At 42.8% G+C, this 25,599-nt stretch overlaps 1 protein-coding gene across 2 annotated transcripts in view; it reads left to right on the plus strand.

Annotated features, from left to right (window-relative positions):
• Nucleotides 1-14,968, plus strand: part of FAM53C (family with sequence similarity 53 member C) — a 49,338-nt gene extending 34,370 nt beyond the window's left edge. For both annotated transcript variants that reach the window (XM_089694034.1, XM_089694028.1), the window contains 2 exons: nucleotides 11,196-11,956; nucleotides 13,865-14,968. In XM_089694034.1, the coding sequence (XP_089550160.1) occupies nucleotides 11,196-11,956; nucleotides 13,865-14,092 (989 nt within the window). In that variant the 3' untranslated portion in view covers nucleotides 14,093-14,968. The remainder of the gene's footprint in view (nucleotides 1-11,195; nucleotides 11,957-13,864) is intronic.
• The last annotated feature ends 10,631 nt before the right edge of the window (nucleotides 14,969-25,599 follow it).

Raw genomic sequence — 25,599 nt, forward strand, 5'->3', positions numbered from 1 at the left:
TAGATATGCTAGTTGCCATCTGCCATTCCAGGTGTGTACTGTGATATGCAGGGTACGGGGAACTATCCTGGAAATTCCTTTAGTATGTGTAAATGCACAGCTTGGATTGTGGAGCAGTATAAGTCAGATCTGTAGCCTCACCATTTATAACTGTATTTATTGCTAAATCTACCTTGGTGCATTGAAAAAGTGGCTTAGCAAATATGTCTGTTGGTGGGCTGGTGCAGGACCTTAGAATCTCCATGACCTCTGCCTTGATCTGTTCCAGCTGTTTTGCAGGAACAGGACCTTAGAATCTCTATCACCTCTGCCTATTTCTAGCTGCCTGGCTTTAGAAGTCATGAGCTTTTCTCTTTTTCCCCCTGTAAATCCAGACACTTGGCTCTCTGCAAAGGGGCATTGCAAGGTACTGCATAAATTGTAAGTTTCTCCTATTCCCATCCTGCATCCTCCCTTCCATATTTTTAGTGTGTGCGAGATCTCGCTTCCCTCTGCTTTAGTGGAAGGTAGAAAAGGTATGAGAAGTTTGTGCCAGTTTAGGAACTTGGCACCAATTTTAGAAGTAAGTTAGTACTGTGTTTCCCCGAAAATAAGACACTGTCTTATATATTTTTTTCTTTTTTTTTTTTTTTTTTGGCTCAAAAAAACACACTAGGTCTTATTTTCAGGGTAGGTCTTATTTTTTAAATGTACAGGTATTGACGGGATGCAGAGGTGAGCTGCAGGCAGTTGTGGATGAGGGTTACAATGGAGAGGGCCGGTTGATGACAGTTGTGAGCTGCAGTCAGGTGTTGCAGGGGTGACTTGACAGGTGAGTTTCAGACAGGGTGCAGATATGAGCCAAAGACTGGGTGCAGGGGTGAGTTGCAGACCCCGGGGAATGCAGAGCTAAGCTGTGGCCAGGGGGTGCAGAGCTGAGCTGTTGCTGGGGGGGTGCAAAGGTGGGTTGCAACTCAGCTCACCTCTGCACCCCCCCCCCCAGCGGCAGCTCACCTATTCACCCTGTCTGCAACTCACCTGACTCAATTTACCTCTGCAACACCTGACTGCAGCTCCCCTTTGCACATCCCTCCCCTTCCACTGCCCTCGTATGGTTAGCTAGCTTTGCAAAACACAGCTGTCAGCAGCCGGCCCCTCTCTATAGTAACTCCCGTTTCGGGTCCTATCTTCCCACACAGTGCACCAAGCGCACTTACTCACTGCTCCGCCTCTTCCCTACTGGCTGGTGATCACCCCTGGGGCATCGGCTTCCATGCGTTAGGCTGCAGGAGGAGATGCCCCATCTCTAAACACACTGCATACTGCACCCGCAAATATCTGTTCCTTCACTGTCCCACAGTAAGTACAGAGGTAGGGAGGTTCTATGGGAGCGGATGGTGCTGTCACTTCAGCCGTGCTTCTGTGTTTATAAGAGACAGTAGATATGGGAGTGCGCAGTGCCAGTGCCGGAGGTGGCGGAATGGCGTTCCGGGTGAAAGAAAGCCCTGATCACAACTAGGTCTTATTTTTGGGGTAGGTCTTATTTTAGGGGAAACAGGGTAAGTAAGTAGCAGCAATAAATGGAAGTTTGTTCAAACACTTAACTATACTTAAATCTACTCCCACCCCATTCTAAGCCTATTCCAGCTTTTTTCAACAAGGATGCCTAGGTACTCTGGAGTGCCTTCTGGGTTCTTCAGGGGTGCCTTGGCTAAATGCTTAAAATTTGTTCCAGATTGCCCAAAAATTGTCTACAAGGCAGCAGGTGGATCAAGCCTGCTTTGTTACACAAAGCCACAAGTTTCTTAACAACTGCTGATGACATTGGGCACCTGCACAACATACTTGTTTGATCCCCCCAGCCCTCTGTCAGCAATGGGGTCATGTTAGCTGCGTGGGGGTGAGCAAATAAGGCAGAAGAAATGCTGGAATACTATTCAGTACCTCTTTTCAAAAGTGTATTTACTTTGAAAGAATAAATCACATATAGTGTTGGGGGTCTTACGTATGTGGATGCTGCTGCATTATGTAATATTAGTTTTGTTTTTTACATTTTAGAATGGGGTGCCTCGGTAATCAATTTTTAAAGGTTGGCCTTGACTGGAAAAAGGTTGAGAAACAGTGGTCTTTTATCTACCCTGTAAAAGGAAAGAAGCTTTTACTTGCCTATTCTGAGGGTGCTCTATTCCGGTTGCATGATTAGGTCCCAGTGACTGGACTGGAACACCCTCAGAACAGACTTTTCCTTTACAGGGCAGATAGAATAGGCTTAGAATGGAGGTGTGAGTAGATTTAAGTATAGTTAGTGTTTGAATTTCCACTTAGTGCTATACTATTTCAAGAACAGCGAGTGCTGTCTCTCAGAAAAGTGAATTTTGTCATAGCCAAATTTGATGTTGGCCTATTTCGATGCTTTGTGATTCCAAGAATACCAAATATAAGCTTTTCCATTTCCCATATAAAGGTGAAACTCGAAAAAGTTCATTTATTTCAGTAATGCAACTTAAAAGGTGAAACTAATATATGAGATCGACTCATTGCATGGAAAGCAAGATAGTTCAAGCCGTCATTTGTCATAATTGTGATTGTGGATTTGGGGTTTTCATGAGCTGTAAGCCATATTCTCAGAAAATTAGAATATTACATGCAATCAATAAAACAAGGATTGTACATAGAACTATATCGGACCTCTGAAAAGTATAAGCATGCATATGTACTCAGTACTTGGTTTGGGCCCCTTTTTCAGCAATTACTGCCTCAATGCGGCGTGGCATGGAAGCTATCAGCCTGTGGCACTGCTGAGGTGTTATGGAAGACCAGGATGCTTCAATAGCGGCCTTCAGCTCTTCTGCATTGTTCGATCTCATGTCTCTCATCTTTCTCTTGGCAATGCCCCAAAACTTGGTTCAATGACCGTGGGATTACTGTGCTTGATTGGCCAGCAAACTCGCCTGACCTGAACCCCATAGAGAATCTATGGCAGTGGTTCTCAACCTTTCTAATGCCGCGACCCCTTAATACAGTTCCTCATGTTGTGGTGACCCCCAACCATAAAATTATTTTCGTTGCTACTTCATAACTGTAATTTTGCAGTGGGAGGAGTAGTGCCATGTCATTGGTGTCAGTGGAAGGAGTAGTGCCCCATCACTGATGTCAGTGGGATGAATAGTGCCCCATCGTTGGTATCAGTGGGAGGAATAGTGCCCCATCGTTGGTATCAGTGGGAGGAATAGCGCCCCATCACTGATGTCAGTGGGATGAATAGTGCCCCATCATTGGTATCAGTGGGAGGAATAGTGCCCCATCGTTGGTATCAGTGGGAGGAATAGTGCCCCATCGTTGGTATCAGTGGGATGAATAGTGCCCCATCACTGATGTCAGTGGGATGAATAGTGCCCCATCACTGGTGTCAGTGGGAGGAATAGTGCTCCATCACTGGTGTCAGTGGGGGGAGTAGTGCCCCATCACTGGTGTCAGTGGGGGGAGTAGTGCCCCATCATTGGTGTCAGTGGGGGGAGTAGTGCCCCATCACTGGTGTCAGTGGGAGGAATAGTGCCCCATCATTGGTGTCAGTGGGGGGAGTAGTGCCCCATCATTGGTGTCAGTGGGGGGAGTAGTGCCCCATCATTGGTGTCAGTGGGGGGAGTAGTGCCCCATCATTGGTGTCAGTGGGGGGAGTAGTGCCCCATCATTGGTGTCAGTGGGGGGAGTAGTGCCCCATCACTGGTGTCAGTGGGCGGAGTAGTGCCCCATCACTGGTGTCAGTGGGGGGAGTAGTGCCCCATCACTGGTGTCAGTGGGGGGAGTAGTGCCCCATCACTGGTGTCAGTGGGGGGAGTAGTGCCCCATCACTGGTGTCAGTGGGGGGAGTAGTGCCCCATCACTGGTGTCAGTGGGGGGAGTAGTGCCCCATCACTGGTGTCAGTGGGGGGAGTAGTGCCCCATCACTGGTGTCAGTGGGGGGAGTAGTGCCCCATCACTGGTGTCAGTGGGGGGAGTAGTGCCCCATCACTGGTGTCAGTGGGGGGAGTAGTGCCCCATCACTGGTGTCAGTGGGGGGAGTAGTGCCCCATCACTGGTGTCAGTGGGGGGAGTAGTGCCCCATCACTGGTGTCAGTGGGGGGAGTAGTGCCCCATCACTGGTGTCAGTGGGAGGAATAGTGCCACATCACTGGTGTCAGTGGGAGGAATAGTGCCACATCATTGGTGTCAGTGGGAGGAATAGTGCCCCATCATTGATGTCAGTGTGGTGGAGGGGAGAATAGTGCCCCATCATTGGGGTCAGGGGGGGGGGGAAATAGTGCCCCATCGTTGGTGTCAGTGGGGGGAGGAATAGTGCCCCATCGTTGGTGTCAGTGGGAGGAATAGTGCCCCATCATTGATGTCAGTGTGGTGGAGAGGAGAATAGTGCCCCATCATTGGGGTCAGGGGGGGGGGAAATAGTGCCCCATCGTTGGTGTCAGTGGGGGGAGGAATAGTGCCCCATCGTTGGTGTCAGTGGGGGGAGGAATAGTGCCCCATCATTGGTATTAGTGACACAAATGATGGGGCACTATTCCTCCCACTGACACCAATGATACTTACTTTGCTGACCCCTGCTCCAGCCTGGGCTCGCTCTCTCACTTACCTGTCAGCTGTCTTCCTTCTCTGGCCGCTCTCCTCTTCACTCGCTCCGGCAGCTCCCTCGATCTTCTTTGATGTACGCGCGCTGCCGCTCGGCTCCTCCTCTCCAAGCTCCACCTCCTCGCCGGTGATTGGCCGCCTGTGTGCCTCTCCTGAGCTACAGTTCCGGTGGCCAATCAGCGGCGAGGAGGCGGAGCTGCTGAGCGATCCCGGAGGTGTGGCCAGGTGACAGGAGCAGCGTATCATCCCGCCCACACATCGCCTGAGACGGAGGAGCGGTGTCTCGGTTCCTAAGACCATCGGAAATATGTGTTTTCCGATGGTCTTAGGCGACCCCTGGGAAATGGTCGTTCGACCCCCAAAGGGGTCGCGACCCCCAGGTTGAGAACCACTGATCTATGGGGTTCAGGTCAGGCGAGTTTGCTGGCCAATCAAGCACAGTAATCCCACGGTCATTGAACCAAGTTTTGGTGCTTTTGGCAGTGTGGGCAGGTGCCAAGTCCTGCTGGAAAATGAAGTCCGCATCCCCATAAAGCTCGTCTGTGGAAGGAAGCATGAAGTGCTCCAAAATCTCCTGGTAGATGGCTGCGTTGACCCTGGACTTAATGAAGCACAGTGGACTACCACCAGCGACATGGCTCCCCAAATCAACACACTGTGGAAACTTCACACTGGACTTCAAGCATCTTGCAGAGTGTGCCTCTCCATTCTTCCTCCATACTCTGGGTTCTTGGTTTCCAAATGAGATGCAAAAGTTGCTCTCATCAGAAAAGAGGACTTTGGACCACTGAGCAACAGACCAGGTCTGTTTTTCTTTAGCCCAGGTAAGACGCTTCTGACATTGTTTGTTGTTCAGGAGCGGCTTGACAAGAGGAATACGACATTTGAAGCCCATGTCCAAGATCCGTCTGTGTGTGATGGTTCTTGATGCACTGACTCCAGCCTCAGTCCACTCCTTGTAAAAGTCCCCAACACTTTTGAATGGCCTTTTCCTGACAATCCTCTCCAGGCTGCGGTCATCCCTGCTACTTGTGCACCTTTTTCTTCCACACTTTTCCCTTCCGCATAACTTTCTATTAATGTGCTTTGATACAGCACTTTGGGAACATCCAACTTCTTTTGCAATTACCTTTTGAGGCTTTCCCTCCTTATGGAGGGGGTCAATGATGGTTTTCTGCACAACTGTGAGGTCAGCAGTCTTTCCCATGATTGTGATTCCTACTGAACCAGACTGAGAGACCATTTAAAGGCTCAGGAACCCTCTGCAGGTGTTATGGCTTAATTAGCTGATTAGAGTGGGACACTTTGAGCCTAGAATATTGCACCTTTTCACAATATTCTAATTTTCTGAGATTGTGGATTTGGGGTCTTTATGAGCTGTAAACCATAATCACAATTATGAAAAATCATGGTTTGAACTATCTTGTTTTGCATGTAATGAGTCTATCTCATATATTAGTTTCACCTTTTAAGTTGCATTACTGAAATAAATGAACTTTTGCACAATATTCTAATTTTTCGAGTTTCACCTGTAGTATATTACATCGGATGCTTCCTTTCACAGATGTTAAGGGGTGATTTCTTTACTACTCCCCCACAACATATCCAGCAATGTGAGAACGTGATTCAGTGAGTGGTAGATGTGAGGGTGTGTGCCTGAGAGAGGTGGATATAAAAAATAGGTATGATATTGAATGTATATGGGCATGGTGATAATTCCTGTGTGCACAGGAATTAAATGGCCAAGAAATGATACGTGGTGGTACAAATGTTTGTTTAGGGTATATTCATACAAGCTGCTGCATTACAATGTAGCAGCTTATTTGCAGTGTGGTCTGACCATGGTCTCGGCACCTCGCACATCTAAAGTTCAGTTGCTGCACAGTGCGAGGCAGTATATTGCCTGCTTGCACACCACCACAATGCAGTAGTGTGAACTGGGCAGATAAGGAGACAAGGCACTTTGCCATGTCAACTGGTGGGACTGGTCCTATGCAGGAATAGCTGCCCAACGCCGTCCCACTGCATCTGGTGTGAATGGGCCATTAAAGTGGTAGTAAACTTGCGTGGGGGGGACTTCTGCAAGGTAATATAATTTGCTAGTACGCATCGCATACTAACACATTATGAAAGACTTCTCTTACAACGAAGCCCTCCAGCAGCATGCTGTCACCGCTGACCAGGCTTCTATCCTCACTCGGTCTTCCCTCTGGGTCCGTGCCCTCTGACCACCCATGTCACAACCATGGCATAGAGCTCTGAAGGGATGACCTGAGTCCTTCAGAAACACTGAATATCTCCCAAATGGTGCATATGTGGGAGATATTCCTTGTACCTACGGGTAAGTTTATAATAATGCTAACCTGTAGGTTACAAGTGTCCAAGCTGTGTTTACTACCACTTTAAACATCTTTCATAGTTTAGCATTGCACATAAGCCTCATTTATTTAGAATTTAGTTGATGTAAGCACTAAAAGGCCCAGTGTTAAAGTCCGTGGCATGGCCACAGAGGAAAAAAAAAGCCAAAAGAAAAAACAGTGATGTGCTCTAAAAATGTATTTTGTGAAGTCAAACAAATCCCTATTCATGTAAGTGACAGGTCATCTGACCTGGTTCTCCCCCCACTCAAAATCAAATGATCATCCTCTACACATTCACGGTATCTTTTCTGCAGCATTATGCAGAGAACAGTCTGTGGGACACCGCAGGCTGCACAAGGTGACCTGCATTTTATAAACCACTCCTAAAACTCAGGTGTGGTGTGAAGTAAACACTGTGGGTGTACAGTGGATAATGATATCCACTTTCCCTATAAAGAGACCTCTTCATTTTTCTTTTCCAATAATGTTTATTGAATGTTTACATACAATATAGCCAATAAAGAATAATATAAAGGCCTTCAGCCTGCAAGTGGCCCAGTTTGAGGTATCCAACCATAAACTGGGACGGTATGGCCTCACAGGAGCTATACAGTGGGTACATAGAAATAAAGATAATAATCAGCCTTAAAACCAACCAAGTGGTGATCATAAAGGTACTAAGGAAAATTATCGACAGCCATACTATCAAATCATTAACAAAAGTTGCCATGGGGCGACAATTCTGGGCAACACCATTTTAGGGGCCGCAACTTTACCCATCCAGTAAAGATGTCCCATGGATGACCATATGTCCACTTACCATAATGATTTGTGCATCAAAGATGAGCAACTGTTTATATAAAGATGCTATGGAGGGAGTTAATTTGATCCCAATGTAGGGAAGGGCATGTGATTTTTGTCAGGAAAGATTAAACTGTCTTTTCAAACTTGACAGGACATCCTCATCCAGATTTATATTTCGCCCAATTCACCCCCAGACCAGAAATGTTTAAAGTGAGTGAGCAAACCCATAAGTGATATCAAGGAGGTATGGGGGGGGGGAGTGTGTGCGAAAAGCAGATCGTCTGTGAAAAGTTTGCATTTATGCTGGATACCCCGCTCTTCACACCCAGTTTCGCGCTGATGAACAAGAGTGGAGAGAGCGTGGCTGAAGCGATTGAGGGGCGCAGAGGTATAACCCTTCATGTGGATTTCAGCTGAAGGATTGTTGTATAAAGTCCCCAAAAAGGACATAAATTTAGGGCCGAACTGCCACTTGGATAAAATTGTAAACAAACATGACAATAGCATCTCAAATGCTTTCCTGATGTCCAAAGAAAGCAATAGACCCTTTTGCAGACACCCGCACCCCCCATTCTCACAAAAAATTAAGGATTGAGATGCTATTTGTAGCCAAACGGATCTGATCCGACGCTGTCCCGGTTGAACCCGACCTGATCACGATGGACGTAATGTGCAATGAAACCATTCAAGCGAGTGGCATAGATTTTTGCCAATATTTTCAAATCTGAATTAAGGAAATTGGCCTATAATTAGCTACGTCGCTTGGGTCTTTATTGGGTTTGGTATTGAAACTAATAAAGGCTCCATTGGAGTCACTATCTATAGGGACCCCTTCTCGGATTGCAATGAAATATAGCACTAAATAATGATTTAAATGGGAGCAAACATTTTCTAATACAAATCCGTAAAGCCTTCCAGACCAGGAGCTTTTGGTTTGATTTGGGGAGAAGTCTTAGTGGGGTCATTGACAGAAAAGAATTCCTTCAAATGTTACTCTACATCAGAACAAATGGAACAAATCTCTCGAGTAATTTGTTCCGTCTGCACGAGAATGAAATAACAATCTCACAAAAGGCACAGAGCATCGCAAAGACGGGGGAATGGTCAGACCAGGGGACCTCAAACATTTTTAGACGAGAACAACAAAGGGACATCCTGGGATGGTCAATCCTAGAATATGTGGAATGTACAGGGGGACTATACCCCTGTACATTCCACATATTCTAGGATTGACTATATTTCGACCCCATTCCATGATGTCCCTTTTTTGCTCTCATCTAAAAAACTTTAGGGTAAAGTCACGCTGAGTGGAGTTACATTCTCACCACACGTTGATCAAATCCTAGTGATGTAACAGCTGTGCGTATTTAGTGCCCACTCTAAAATCTGAGAACCCGGAAGTCTAGATTTATCTAAGGTCAAATCCAGAGCTAGGTTGGAGTCTGCCCCCTCCTAAGAAAAGGGATCCGACAAAAAGCTGAGATAGTGTCTGCAGGGTGGATTGCAAAAAGGACAGTTGGTCAGTGTTAGGGGAGTAAAAAGAAACAAAACTCACTTTAGCCCCCTCAATCTTGGCCATCACCAGCAGGTACCTCCTATTGGGATCCTTAACTACATTGAGTGGTGAGGAGAGGTTTTTTCGAAATATAGATCACCACTCCGTGAGTCTCATCAGGTGAAATTGCCAGAAAGCTTTGGGAGTAGAGGCCATGGAGAAAGGAGGGATTAAATGTATCCTGAAAATGGGTCTCCTGTAAAGAGTACCACCTCAGTCCCCACAGATAATGAAAGGCCTTGTGGTGCTTGACGGGGGAATTTTAGTCCCTGTGCATTGTGGGAGAGAACCGAGATTGGTTTAGGGGGTGTAGGCGTAGCTATGGTAAGTGTGTTCAAAAATCAGGCTTACCTTTTTGAAGAGCTGGTGATAACGAACCACACGCAAACCAGCTGGGATGAGGAGGAGCAGGCAAATCTTTGTTTTTCTATGATCAAAGTTGAGATGCTTTTTGAACAGTGTAGTGTTTAAAGAGGAACTTCACCCCTTGTGTGCGTGTGTATGGTGTACTTTTGTTTTTGTTGTTTTTTTTCTTTTAGGGTTGAAAATGAGTTAAAACACCAAACATTATATAGTTTCTGAAAGCAAACGCCCTGTAGAACAAAATGGTAGTAGTCCCAGTTTTTTATGTCATGCAATATTTGCACACCGGTTTATCAAGTGCAAAATTTCAATAAAAAATATACTAAAGTTAATTTTAGGGTGCACAAACACAATTACCCAGCGGTTTTTTTTTTTGTGTGTGTGTGTAAAATATTTTTAAAAGTTTGGTTTCTCTAAGTAAACGCATACATTTTTTACCCTAATGCATTCCCTGCATTAAGGTAAAAAATTTCCCACTGCTTGTTCCTTCCCCCCTCCCCCCCCCTCCTCTAAATACTTGAGCCCTCTCTTGATCCAGCGCTGGTCTCTGTTCCTCTTCTCAGAGGACAATTGATGGCTGCGGGAGCCATAGGCTGTTGCTGCTGTCCATCAAATTCTGTGAGGAGGGAGTGGGGGATGGAGACATGGGGCACTGTGTATTTCTGTGGACGCACACAGCCTGCCTCAGGAGCGTGCCTGTACTTGTTCCCCTATAGCAACCAGCTTGTTATAGGAGCACACACAGGAGGGGAGGAGCAGACAGCGACAGCAGGGGACTGCAGAAGAAAGAGGTAAGGAGCAAATCTGTGCAGTACTATTGCACAGGTCAGGTGAGCATAAACCTCGGGAAAAAAATTGACTTTGCAATAACTTAAACCATATATTTTTCCATTGGTGATGATTTAAAAGCCTCTACAGGTCATCGGCTTCGAATTAACCATGAATAATAAGCCTAGAATTATTGCTCTCACTCCATGCGTGCGCGTCAATATGTAACGTGTATGGCAAGTGATATTTTCGTATATAGGTGCCCCGATGTGTGTTGTGTTCGTGTGTCTGCTAATGTGGAGGTAGTGCAGGCTAAAAAAAAATTTGGGGGGGGGGGGGTGTTTTTAAGCACTTACGTGTAACTTAACTTTACTTTTTGACCTTTTTTCTGCCTTCCATTGAAGCCAGTGGAGCACAGATAGCTCTCCATTAGATTTTTCCCTGGTCAAAAGACAGGAAAGTGATGCCAGAAACTTGAAGTAATGCTGTACACATTGTTTCCGATGTTCATTCTAGCTAGGGGAACCTCAGCTGCCAGAAGTGTGTAAAACCCCCCTCTGCCGCTGCTGTAAGGCTTAACGAAGGTGCAATGCAAAAAGTAGTACAGTACGTAATACACAGCAGATGTCACAGCTAAAGGGCACAAACCACGTAACAATGACAGGTGAACTTAAAATGGTCAGCTTTTATTCAATTATCTAAAACCTTTAGCCTGTGTTAACATGCATTTTTTTTTTTTGTAGCAGAAGAACGCTCCTGGGGAATTATTAGTCATTGTCCAAGGATTGAACTTGAAGATGGAGTTCGACTTGGTTGCCATCACCATTCAAGCCTGAGTCTCCACTTTCCAGTCCTCAGCAGGGAGAACTCCCCTAACCGCAGGAGCCCTTCCCAAGAGCCTGAGGCATCCAACTCTGCGGCTCCTCCAGCTCCCCCTACGAAGAGACACTGCCGCTCTTTATCAGTGCCAGAGGACCTATCACGCTGGCGGCCTATTTGGAGGCCCAGTGGGTCTAAAGTTTGGACTCCTGTCAAGAGGAGATGTAATAGTGGTGGGGTTGGAGCAGTACTAGGGGTGCAGACTCAAAGTCCATCCCAAGGGGTCTCCAATCTCAGGTTTCAAAATGACCCCAGTGCCTCTTTACGATGCATCCAAGCCAACAGCCCTCCCTTCTTCAGCCTGGCTTTGTGCCGGGAGTCACCAGGTCCCTACACCCTTTCCCCAACCACTATATTTTGGGAAAACACAGAAGGGCCAAGTTGCTTTCCATTGCAGCGCCGTTTTTCACTGTCACCAGTACTCATCAAGGAAGCAGGACGGTTCCTCCCTTCAGCCAGCAGCTCCCCACCTTCCACGCCAGAGCTGGTCCGGAGACAGCAATGTCTGCCTCGTAGCCAGTCACAACCCTGTGATCTTGACACCAGGAAATGTGGAATCAAACGAAGGCACGAGGAAGATACACGGTGGCATCGTCCTTCTCTGGACTTCTACAAGATGAACCAGGTAAAGACTCCCAAGAAGTGCTTTTCATTATATGTTATTGATATTGGCATTATAATCCTTATTCTTGTAATCAACATGCTTTTTATCATTATTTAAATCTTTTAGGAGAGCTCTAGAAAAAGAAAAATGGTTAGGCCTCCTGTTGACCTTTTTTTTAATGTAATTTCTTCCTGCCCTGTTCTCAATCTTCCTTTCAACTGGCCATAGGTGGTTCGAATCTCAGCAGGGACCAGCTGAGATTTGATCCAACGATAGGCAGGCTGATTGTACCCAAGAAGATCGAATTGGGTATAACCAACATGTCTGATATATATTATGCAATTTTTGCCAGCGGCTATAGCTGCTAGCAGTAATCATCGTGTTCTCCTAGCAGGGATGGCTCTCCACGCCCTCTTTCCCCAGGCAGGAGAGCACAGTAGCTCTGCAGGAAAGATTCCCCCATCAACACTCACTGTGTTGATGGGGGAATCCAGCGATTTAAATTTTTTTTTTTTTTTCCCTTTCTGCAACCCATGGTCTCAGGAGAGAAAATCGCATCATCTATGCCCTGCCTTTGACCCCACCACAGGTAGCAGAAAATTAAAATGCTTTATTCCTATCGCGGTGCTATTGTGTTCTCCCGGCAGGGAGCCTTCTCTGCTGGCAGAACACGATTAAGGTTAGCAGCTATAGCTGCCACCTAAAATTGCATGTAAAAAATCTGACCGACTGGTTGTACTGGATCAACTTTAGTACAACCAGCCTGCCCATAGATGGATTGAATTTTGTCCGGTCCCTGTTGAACCAGCTGAGATTCGATCCATCCATGGCCGGCTTAAGTCTCTAAGGTCCTGTTCTTCTTAAGAATGTCACCAGCTGTATTTCAGTTCCCCATAGGAGCCTATTGAGAGTGTGCTCCAGAGCAAGTAATTGTGGCTTTCAGTTTACAACAATGATCTGGGTGTCAAAATGACAGAAAAGGGGCAGAAATACTCACAGCAGGGATAAAAACGGCAATGAAACACTGGGGTTGATTTACTAAAATAGTAAGGCTGAATACTTGGCAAATTAAATTTTCACTATGCAAAGTACTTTTCTTAGCTTAATTAATGAGATAAATCTCTGTTGATCATAGAATTATGTGCAAGCAAAAATCCATCTAATTTTTAAATTTCTCTTGCACATGATCGGGTAATTTTTGCAAAATGTATTTTCACAATTCTCGCAAAATATTTTTACAATTCTTGTGCAAAGTAAAAATTCACTGTGCAAAGTGAACATGCTCTACTTAGTATATAAACCCTATTAGGTCTGTCGATCTAACCATTGACAAGTTTATATTTTTGTTACTGTGAGAAAAAAATGCTGAAATGTCACTTTACAAAGTTTCTCTTGCATTTTTTATTGGATTATCTGATATGTAAGCAGCAGCTCTACAGTATCTGCTGTACCAGGACATGCTATGAAGTGGCTATTTTCAGAAACAAAAATTTAAGTTTGTTACCATGAGTCTTGCTGCTTGAAGAATCTGACCTCTCCCAAGATGGTTGGATTTCTGCCGTCACCCACTGCTCGCTATGGTTTGGTCCACCAGTCTTTCCATCACTACTGTGTCTTGTAGCAATGTAGGAACCAGTGGGAGGAACCACAGCATGCAGTGGGGGACCATTAAATCAATACTTACTGAAGAGTCGGGACTCTACAGATTCTTCCACTAGGGTTTTGGGTTTTTTTTTCAGCGGCATGGGCAGAGGAAGAGATGTCTTCTTTGCAGAAAACTCTAGAAATTTATTTTAGCAGGAGTATGTTAAAGGCTTAGGTTTGCATTTTGCCATGTAGAGATGCTTGTAGAGCTGCCTGGCCTTGTACGTAGTGTTGGTCTCCCTTAAAAATGTCCAAATATTAAAAGTGTTTTTTTATTCTTTTCAGAATGCTGGTGCTATGTGTTTCTTGGACAACTCGGATGAAGGCAGCTCATCTCCTTTTATGGCTTGCCATGGGGAGTCTCCTTGCACTTCTGGAAGTCCTGTCACCACTTGCACACTGGCACTTAGTGAAGAAGATATTGGTAGGAGGGATCATTCCTCCTGCTCCCAGGCAATGCTCTTCCAGCACGATTTTGCGGACCTGGATTTAAATCTAATTGAAGAGAATTAACACTCTCAGGAAACATCATACTTCAAATGGAGTTATTGTAAGGTGGACATAGTGAGAGTCTAAGGCTGCCAGGCACCGCCAGGAGACTTGCACCAGGAGCATTCCACAAACATTCTAAACTTCATGACTTATAGATATTGTGTGGGGGTGTAGGGCAAAAGAGAGTGAGCAGAAAGCTTTGTCCTTCTTTTTCTTTTTTTTTTTTTTTTCCTAAAGGAGAAGCCTGGAGCTGGGTCATATGAACCCCCAACTACCCTTCTCCATTCCCAGTAATACAGCTGGAATCGGGATCTCCCATTACTGAGTTACAAACTTCACATAAAGGGTGCTGTGGGATTGCTTTATTTTTTTACAGATGGCTTTTGGAAGGATGTTCTGCACTGCCCTGAGGGGATCACATGCAAATATAGGTGTGTGATTAATTCTTCATGCTTAACTGACTGTTGGGAAAAAAAAAAAATAACCAACAAGATGGAAAATCTGGTTGTGCACAAAGGCTGAGGCCTTGATTTCAAATGAATTCCCCGAGACATGAGTTTAGAGCTTCACACCAAGGAAGCCAAATCCCGTGTGTTCCGTTCAGAACACTTTCTTTTGTTCTCCAATTCATCATGAAGAAGGCTGACAACAGAACAAATGTTTCCAATTGTCGTATGTGTGTGGTGTTTATTTTTATTTTATTTTTTAACTTTTGGGTTTTTTTGTTTTTTATTTTTCATTATTTTATTGATGTTTGCCTGTGGCAAATGTTTTAGAAGCTGTAATGAATTTGTTCTTAAACATTGCTGGCCAGTTAAAAGGAAGCTTCCAGTTCACCCTGAACCTATGTTGCCTGCACTGCCATCTTAGTCATTACATGGCCATGCCATTACCTCAGACAGGTGTTATATTTTTTTTATTTCTTCTGCCTACACAATCCCTCCTGGGTGTCACCATCCCATTACCTCCTCAGGTATGAGTCTTGCAGTGGGTGTATGAATGATTGTATTATTCTTTAGTGTTGATGAGCCCCCCAGAACAGTGTCTCATAACCGCTTAATGAAGGAAGTAGTCAAGGTGTCATGTCCTCTCTGAATGTTGTTGGTATATAGTATGCTACTATATACAATGTATTGTACAGTAAGTATTATGGTATATCCTGACAAAAGGATGGGAATCAGCCTGTGTTTGCAGTTACATATAACATGGATGTGTATGAAGCCATTATACTTTTTGGTGGATGTGTATGTGGTCATATACTTGGTGGATTCTGTTCCTTTTTGATATTTTTTAAAACTTGCCAGCGATTTGCCTAGTCGCAAATCCAGTTATTTTAAAAGATTTTTCTCTAATTTAAAAATAATCAATCTCCATTTTATCTAATGGTCTACATTATTTGCTCCTATTTAAACTATATGTGAATGCACTACATCAAACTCGTGATGTAAAACAGGAAATATATTTTAATTTCCATATTCGTATTTAGTTATTTAAAAAATAAACTTTTACTTTTTTCATGAGGGTTTATTTGGTGGTCAAGTGACCGCACAGCCTACTTTCAGCTACTGTTTCGCATTAGGGAGGAGGTCCGTTCATGATGTCAGACAGCCAACTGCACTTCTCTACTGGCTATCAGCAGCTACAATTTGACATTGAGGCTCATGCTGGGAGCAGCTGTGAATCAACTGATCTGGGCAGGGAGCAAGGCAGCCAAACGGGCTACAGAAAATACCAGCACAACATCCTAAATCTAAAAAAACAAAACCCTGAGACTCCAAATGACCACACCAGCAGGGATCTGCTTCTATGCTTTGCGTGGTCAGAATAGAAAAGTAAAGAAGTGTGACTGGCAAGATCACCAAGTATTATGAAGATATGAAATGAAGATATAACAGATTGCATTTATTTAGTTCCACATGAACACAGATGTGTAGAATAAATAATACATTTTTAGGTTACATACACTTCAGTCATTAAAGGGAAGTCTTGTGAAATTCCCACATGGTTTAGAATTTAGAATAGTCTTCGAGCTCCTTGAGCTTATGAACGACAATCATTTGTAGTGTTTGTGAGCATCACTTATTTTATATATATATATATATATATATATATATATATATATATATATATATATATATATATATTACTCAAATGGAGCCTTTTAATAATCATATTACCATTTAGGCCTCATGCACACTTGAGCTCAAAAACTCTGCTTTTACAGGCATATGAACTTTTTTTTTTTTTTTCCCCCCCTGCCGCCGACATATTAACTGTGGGCAACCGACTGTGACTGCTTTCGACTTCATAGCCAGCTGCTCACTGCATATGCGCAAGCCACGCTGCGCTTTGAGAATGGTCCCGTAGCCTTCTGGGACCCTTTGACTTGTCCCAGAAGGATGTGAGCAGGGAGGGGAGAGGAGAACCTCCACTTGGATTACCTAGGCATTCTGTGTGGAAGTGTGAGCAGTTACCTGTCAAAACAAAGTACCTGCTTTGTGCCCCCCCCCCCCCCCCCCAAAAAAAAATGTGCCAAATGTGAAAGAGGAGAAAGGGGGGTGAAGTTCCGCTTTAATATTCTGGCCAATGAAATAAAGTCTCAAGCTCTTGACGTGCAAATACGTGGCTTACGGGGATTTGAAGCTGCTTTTCTCCTGCCAGGACGAAAGTGTTTATAAAAGCCTCAGGGTGCATGAAGCCTTAAAATGTAATAATTTGATTACCTCCCAAAGAAATTCTGCTTATGACAAGCATATAATGTGAAGATAGGTATTGAGAATGCAGCACGTAAAGGAGATGAAGACTTTTTAGCGTCTATCCAGTCATCACCTTAGTGGATTTTTAACGTTTTTCACCACAGCAAAAAAGCCCTCATAAACATTTTGTTAGTACATTGAGTTGAAAGCTCCATTTCCTTTTTTTTAATTTTTTTTTCTTCTCGTAATGTTTTGGCTTTAAATGCTAAAAATGCAGCACTTTCACCATGTTTTTTTATGTAATGGGGAAACGGCATTTTCAGTTCAGTGTAAACCTATGAAAGCATACATCCTGAAATAACAGTGTATTGTTTATGCATAGCAGTATTGCAGGGAAAATCACCTGACCGTGATTCCTCTAAGAGATTGCTGCTGTAATAAGAACGGGAAAAGTGATATTCAAGAAAATCTGAATATCTTTTTCTGTCTAATTTGCCAATAATGTTCTCATTGTACAGTACCTGATTTACTGCATTTCAGTAAGCAATTTGTTCTAGCCTCAATTTCTCAAAAGTTCCCATTTCTATTGGAGCAAAGCCTTCTGATATCATACATTTGATAGAACAAATGACAGATTTCTAGCTTTTGTGTTGCCTAATGCAATAGTGACTGGTAATGCATATTGGATCAAAGCGCTGCAAAGCCCTAAGGCTACATTAACACCGTAGCTTAGTTTTGCTGTGTTCAAAGGGGGCTAAACACAGCCTCTGTGCTATGACCTAATACAAACTGGACAATTTGCTGCTGCCTATTTGTGTGTGGCCAAAACTCTGCGGAAATGTAGACCCTGGACAAACATTGGCTGAGCTGACGGTCAGTCGGAGGCTCTGTTTGCATGTAATCACTCAGATGAGTGTTCACAGTTGCTGGTAGGAACCTACTTATTCTTGCTGGCAGCCACCCTTGGTTGCAGCAAAACTGCCATGTGAATGTAACCTAAGGGCTCTTGTATGAGTGGCTCTGTATTTACTGCTCATTTTGATTGGGAGCATAAAGAAAGAGGGCAAATCAAAAGTTCTGTACTGTTTTTTGTAGGTCACAAATGGTAGTTTAAAAAAAAAAATTGTTTAGTTTGGCTGTCAAAAGTATCACCTGTAATAATTTCCTGCTCTTTTTGCTTCTTTATGTTCCCAAATCAATGTCTGATCTAACATATGAGGATTCTAATGTGAACACCATTCCATTGGAATGGCATAGCTTGTCCTTAGCCTTGCTTTTCACACTCCTTATTAAAAACCAGTCATTTTCCAAGTTAGAGATGTGTTGCACTTTGAGTAGTTGCTGTTAAATGTCTTGGCAGCACTAAGACTGTTGGTCAGCAGCATTGAAACCAATAGTCATAAAGTTTTTTTTTGTTTTTTTAAAGTAGTGATTTGGACAGGATTTTCACTTTCAAAAAAAGTGCAAAACCCTTTCAAACTTTAACCTCAAGCGAATATCTAAAGTTGGCCATACAAGGAGTGAATTCTGGCAGGTTTCTCATGAAGTGGGCGAAATTCACGCTCCTGCCTGACATTCCTCAGTTTTAAAATATTTTTAAATTTTAATTGAGAGAAAATTGTCCGAAAAGTGTCTACATCCAACCAGATGCAGTCACTGTTTGGGTATTTTGACAGCTGGCAGGGCAATGCTGTATATTGTACTTGGGGGAATCTTAGATTCTGCTCCCTGCTTTTAGGCGATGTTGGTTTTAGAAGATGCTGGTTCACTGTCCAATGAATAGGCTGGAGCAGAGGTGATATTCTTGCTTTATCTGTGTACTTGTGGTTCTTCAAGTTTTTGTTTTTGAACAAGGAACTTGGATGCATATGATGCAGTTATTCAGGTTTAGTTTTCAGTCTTTAACCTGTATGGAGAAATTAATGAAGCATGGAGTCTGGTATGAATGGGCAACCACTCCATATTTCTTTGTCCACATTTCACAATCTACCCCTGTGTGTGTAGTTGCACACATTAAACATCTAAAGTTCCCCTGACAGTTTCTCCAATTCTGTGTTTCCTCTGCCTCCTTATTTCAGAATTTTGTGTCGGCCTCATAATGCAGAATGTGCTGAAACACAGCAGCAGGAGAGCAGTAAGAGAAAGCAGTGGGAACAGATTTGCATCTTGTAGATGCCAGTTCTATTTTTGCCCTTAATCTTCTACCACCTTTTAAATGTAATACTTTCATGTAAATATTTCCCCATGTGTGACCAACCCAGACTACATACACACATATATATTTATTTTAAGGCTTAGTTCAACGTTAATGGCCATTCTAAAAAATCCCACATGTATCTTTGGACAAGTCAGAGGAGCCACTGGAGTCATACATCTGATTTATCAGCAGGATGGATTGAGGTCAGCCAATAAGTTGGGGGGTTGTGTTTTTTTTTTTTTTTTTCCTCCCCCAGGCAAGGTACGAATGGTTTACATATGTGGCGGGGGATAGGAGCAACTATCGAACTGCTTCGTGTGTGTGTGTGTGTGTGTGTGTGTGTGTGTGTGTATTCCAAAACTGAAAGAGGCACTCACGGGTCTTGCAAAGGCGAAAGATCAAAAATGGCAGTGTTTTTCTTGGCAATGTTTTGATGAAGCTTAGTCCATCTTTCTCAAAACCTGAGCTGGACTGAGCTTCATCGAAACGTTGACAATGAAAACACTGCAGTATTTAATCTTCCTCCTCTGCAAGTCCCATAAGTGCCTCTAAACCAGTTTTGGATTTATATGGAGTTTTTTGTGGGTGAGCACCTGGGCATTTACCTCAAGCATAGAGTGCCGTGTCTACCCTTGGAAATATATACAGTCATGGCCAAAAATATGGGCACCCCTGCACTTTTGTCAGATAATGCACCACTTCACCCAGATCTCAATCCCATAGAGCACCTGTGGAGAGATCTCAAAACAGTATTTGGGAAAAGGAACCCTTCCAATCTGAGCCCTGGAGCAGTTGGTGAAAGAAGAGTTGTCCAAAATTCCAGTAAAGAGATGTAAGAAACTTACTGATGGTTACAGGAAGCCATTGATTTCAGGTATTTTTTCCAAGGGTGTGCTACCAAATATGAGGGTGCTGATAATTTTGTCCAGTCCATTTTGGGGGTTTTGCGTCGATTGTCATGCCAATAGAAACAAAAGAAAAACACATGAGAATTCCTAAACATTTGTACGTGCAACAATTTTCTCGGCGAAATGACCGAGATTCAGGGGTGCCAATATTTTTGACCATGATTGTATATGTTAAAAAAATGGGAACACTACATGATTTTCAGGTGTGAAAGTGACATCATGTTTCACATTGAAAGTGGAAATGATGTAACATTCTTTTGCTTCTGCTGTGTGATGAGACACCTAGCTAACAGATATGATGTCTCGCTTTCGTCTTTCACTGCGCTGCTAGTAATAGTCATGTCAGAGCTTACTGAGCTTCAAAGAGGGCAGATTGTTGGTGCCCGCTTAGCTGGTGCCTCTGTGACTGAAATTTCCAATTTATTTGCCGTGTCGTGAGGTACAGTATCAAAGGTTATGACTGCATATACAGTTTTCCAGGAACAGTCTTCACGGGACTGAGATTGAGCATTGCAGTCACTTTTGCAGCAGTTGTTTTCTTATTCCGGGTCACAATCCTGCACAATGTCCTTTTCTCTTTCTGTCAGTTGTCCATATGCTTATCAGATGACGTTTTCCCGGAAACTGTATATGTTGTCATAACCTTTGATACTGTACCTCACGACACGGCAAATAAATTGGCAACTTCAGTCAGAGGCACCAGCTTAGCGGCATTAACAATTTTTACCTTCTCTGAAGCTCAGTAAGTTCTGATATGACTCCGTATTATTAGCAGCGCATGCAGTAAATGATGAAAGTGAGGCTTCCCACCTGTTAGCTAGGTGTCTCATCACACAGCGAAAGCAAAAGAATGTTAGGTCACTTCCTCTTTCAACGCAAAACATGTCATCACTTTCACACCTACAAATCATGTAGTGTTTCAATTTTTTTTGTGTGTTAGGAAGCATTTATGCCAGCCACATTCCTGGTTTCAAAACTTGCAGCCACAGTTGGGATTTCAGCTTGACCCAATCACTTTTACAGGAATCAGAAGGGCCCCTCCTTCCCGTGTTCGCAAAGGATCAATGCACACTTGTCATGCCAGCTTCAGGCAGAGGACAGGGAGGAACATCCGTTCCTCTCCCTGTTCTGTGACGAATGAAGGTGGAACAATGATTTTGGTTTTAAAGCAGCTGATCAGACTGAGTTTCTGTGTTTTGATCAGCTGCTTTGGAGGGCAGAGAGGACCGGGGGTCTAATAGTCCCTAAATCTCGCCATAAAGAGTACCTATCACTGCTCCAGCTGTCAAAAGTGGTATTGTTCATCCCTTGCGATGGCCATAAAGTTGAATAAAGAAAAAAAGAGTGCAGATAAAATTACATTTAAAAAAAAAAATTAAAGCTCCCTCGTCCCCCATGCTCATGCGCAAATGCAAACACACACATAGGTTTCGTTCACATATGTAAATGTCAGAGTTAGAGAAATAATTCTAGTGCCAGAGCTCAAGTTTAAAGTGGTTGTAAACCTCAGACATAAAACTTGAGCAAAGCATATCCCTCTGTAGTGTGTAGAGAAGACCGCAGATAAACAGGTACAACTTATGTTGGAGGAGTTGTTTCATCTGTGTATCACCTGAGGCCAGTCACTTCACGGGGTATATGCGAGGGTTTACAACCACTTTAAAAACCTTTACAGGTTACCAGTTTAGAGCTAAAGTGTTGCCTATGGAGATTTTTAGGTACTGTAGTTTGTCGCCATTTCTCTAAATCTAGACATGTATGGTAGCTATTTACACGGCACATCGTCTTTTATATTTTACCAGAAAAAAAGGGTATTGGGTTGTGTTTATGTGTACTAAAATGCATTTAAGTGTATTTTTTTTTCCTGAAAATTTGTGTTCAGGAAATGGCTGCCCAAATCTTGTATGACATGAGAATGCAACAATCACTATTTTATTCTTTATGGCTTCTACTTTCAGAAAATCTATAATATTTGGGAGTTTTGAAAATGGCCATTAAAGGTGAACTAACCCTTTATACTGAATAGTTTGCTGAAGTGAAGTAACTGCAAACACTGGAATTGGTTTGACCTGATCCAACATCCTGAGCAGGAGCTGACCTGCTTTGTCTGTCATCGTAGTTTCCTGATGTTAAGTGGCCAGTAAAAATGACAGGTTTACATAAACGTGCTCTTGACATTACTGCATACCGAGCTACGCGAACTCTGTTTAATTTGAATTTAGGGTGGTGAGCGATTTTTGCCCATAGTTTGGATGGCCACAGATGGGCAAACTTCTGACGAAGAATATTGATGAAAGATGTGCTTGCTTCCTGTTAGCAACTTTTTTTTTTTTCCCCACAATCTGGCTGACCATCACCTGTACCATGCACAATTTTGAGTTAGTTTCTTTTTTTTAATTACACATTTTTTGAAGGTTACCAGTAGGTCTTCTACATAAAAACTTCTGGTTTAAGTATTTTGATCCTTAATGGGAGCCTATACTACAAAAGCTGCCCATAAACCATTTAATATGCTGAATTGGAGTGCTTCCTTATCCAGCGGTGGGTGGGATTGAAAGCTGTAATGAATGTGTCAATTCTAAATTTTCTTGGATGTATCCCAAATAATGGCTGTTTCTGCAAGCATTTCATTGATAATCATTTCATGCCCATTTCCCTGTTGTCCATATTACCTTTTGAATTCTCTTATTCAATGCCTTGTTTGAAGTCCATACATCTTTTAAGGAGTTGAATTGCTGTATCGTACTGTGATTTTATGTGCAGGCCCCCACGTCTGCAAGCCTGTGTGCTATTTTGTTTTTGTTTTTTTTTCCTTCAAGTTTACATTAAACAGAAACTGTGATCCCATCTACTCCAATACCTGTCCAGTTATGGTTTGCTTTGCAGTGTGGCACTGCTTCTCTTGAAACATTTCTCTTGCAATATCTAATATATTGATGGACAAACCATTTGAAGCCGTAGACTTTTTGCTGAAACACAGTGGAGATAGCTATTTTCTATTTGATGTTATTGGGTTTTCCGTTCACTAACAAAACAGAGAACTGAGCCCTGCTTGTACATGAGCGAAAAGGTTGGTTTGTAGTTAACAGCTGTTGGTTTAACACACTATTTAGGCCTTGGTTCACTCGTAGGCTATGAGGGGAAACTCTGCAATGCACAGGGATCCCAATTGCACTGTGTTTTGCGATCTGCTGCGGGTGTCAATTTAAAGGTAACAACACCTTAAATGCAGGTCGCAAACGCAGCGCGTTTGCCTGCACCGGATCGAATGGTTCAAAACGATCATGAGACCCAGTTCCAGTGCAGCTCAAAAAAAGGTGCCTGCATGTTTTGGTGCTATGCTGTGTGATTTGGGCCCATTCAAAATGAATCGCTGCACAGAATCGCATGTGAATTGCACAGTAATGCAGTGTGATTCACATGCAAGCTATAGTGTGAACCAGGGCTTAATGTTAAAGATTAAGATGAGGGGTTCTCATGCATATATTTTTAGAGTTAGTTTGTCCTCATTAACAAAGCCTTATGGGCATAAATCCCTAATGGTGCTTGACAAAATGCCATAGATGAAAAGACACAATGCTGGTGCATAGATTCTGAAAATACTTTCCAGTGCTCTTGATGGACCAATTACCCTAACATACACTGTCCTTTTCACTTACAATAATGTTACCAAACCTAGAATATACTGTAGATCATGAATTGTGCCCAGTGTTAGTTCTTATAGATAAACTGCTAAAAGCCTGTTCAGCAAAGCATTACAAAGCCCCATAGTAATCAGATTCTAGACCAGAAATATTCATTCTGGTTGGCTTGTCTAGGTTATAGTAGTTGGCAAATTGCTCTTTGCCCTACTGAATTAACTGGATTGTGGCTAAGGGACTCTAGACACTGCAGTTGTGTTTTTTTTTTTTTTTTTTGTTCTGTTGGAGATGTGAAGAAGATTGCATAAATCAGTGAGTTACAAGCCCACTATTTTCATGCCCTTGTGACACAAATGTGGCTTCATAGCATGGTTATATGATAGTAGACTTTAGTCCAAAAATGTGCTCGCTTTTCAGCTTGTATGATGGGCAATCCAAGGTGCCATAGACTATAAATGCCATCTATACATTATTGCTCCATTAAAAAGCATAATATTTCACATAGTAATTTAGTATTGCCAATACCCACATTGAATTGGATCTGTCACCTTAGTCCTAAACTCTACAGTCCAACCCAAGAGGTTCCTCATTAGGGTTACCTACTCTTCTCTTTATCTGCCACTGAACCTGTGCATTTCAGGTATCGGCTATTAAAAAGGCATCAAATTGCCTGAATCTGATTAACTGTCCAACCTTTTGTACTTTGATGTGTCGGTAATTAAAGGAGTAGTTGGTAACACATCTGCACCATACTAAACCAAATGTGGCTACATTGTTATTTGGGTTTTAATGCTCCAGCCCTTGTTTTTCTAATGCCGTAGGCGTATATCCTTTCTGGTGCAGAATAGCTTTGTCTCCATGTTTTGCAAGCTGAGACCTGAGATGTTAACACCTTCCTCCAGGAAGACCCCAAACATTGGAGTTATAGCTGTGTAAAACCAAACACTTTTTTTTTTTTTTCAACACACCCCTTTCCTACCCAGTGATTGGGGAGAAGATAATTTGGAAGATGTTGAAACCACTTGCCAAGTACACCCTTTATGGCATCTGCTGAACTAGCCCCAATTCTTCCTCGCCATATTTTACTTTTTGTGGCAAGGGTCAATGGATATGTATCTATTCCTGCAGCTCCTAGCTATTGGGTTTTTTTTTGTTTTTGTTTTTTTTACAATGTAGCACTTACTGGTGGTAAATGTATTAAACATTTTTTTGCCCAGTGGGATGTATTATACTGATCCATGGCAGATTGCTAGTAGATAGCAAGTTTACAGTTTTATTCTGGTAATCTGTGCAAGTGATTGGGAAATAGGTTCTGTCATCTCTGCCTGATGGATATTAACCCTTCACTGGTTGCATTGTGTCTGTTGAATTGCCACACACAATACTGCATTACTTGCGATAAAATGGCTCCCTCCACTGTGTTTTTGGACAACTTGCAAAAAGTTTGTTTCACCTGAAGAATACTTACTGGTGGCATTTGTGAAGCAATCCACCTACTTGTTCACACACTGACCTCTATCAAAGTTATTGAATTTTGAAAACAAAACAGGTAATAACTAAAGTTATTACACATTCTACAGCGACGGCGTTATCATTCTAGTATTGTAACTGTAATTGTACCTTCCTATTTTTATATTTGAAATGTCATTTTTATTTATTTATTTTCTGTTGTTGGATGAGTGAAGGTCAACAAATGTGCTAAAAAACAGTGAGTGGTGTGTAAAACATACAGAAAGTGCAGGTATCTTTTTATTGTTATTTGAGACAATTACTGGAGTTTAACAACAAACAGTAAAAACTAAGCTAAAACTCATTTCAGGGGTTCCAAACCTATGTGACATAGTGACACATACCTACATACACAATAATACACAACTCATTTTTATGACAATAATCTTATAAACAGAATCACTACTGTGAATAAGTATCTGTATATTTGAATGATAGCTAAATGGTGCCATTTGCAATTAAATACAGTTTATGCATAATCTTCATTGCCTATCCGAATATTTTCCTGACTTTGCCAGATCCAGCCTGGCATTATGCTGCATAGATTCACATTGGTTGGGAATCTCTGACTTAGAAG

The sequence above is a fragment of the Staurois parvus genome, unplaced genomic scaffold, assembly GCF_062004578.1.
Source record: "Staurois parvus isolate SC_StPar_1 unplaced genomic scaffold, SC_StPar_1.0 ptg000025l, whole genome shotgun sequence".
Lineage (NCBI taxonomy): Eukaryota > Metazoa > Chordata > Amphibia > Anura > Ranidae > Staurois > Staurois parvus.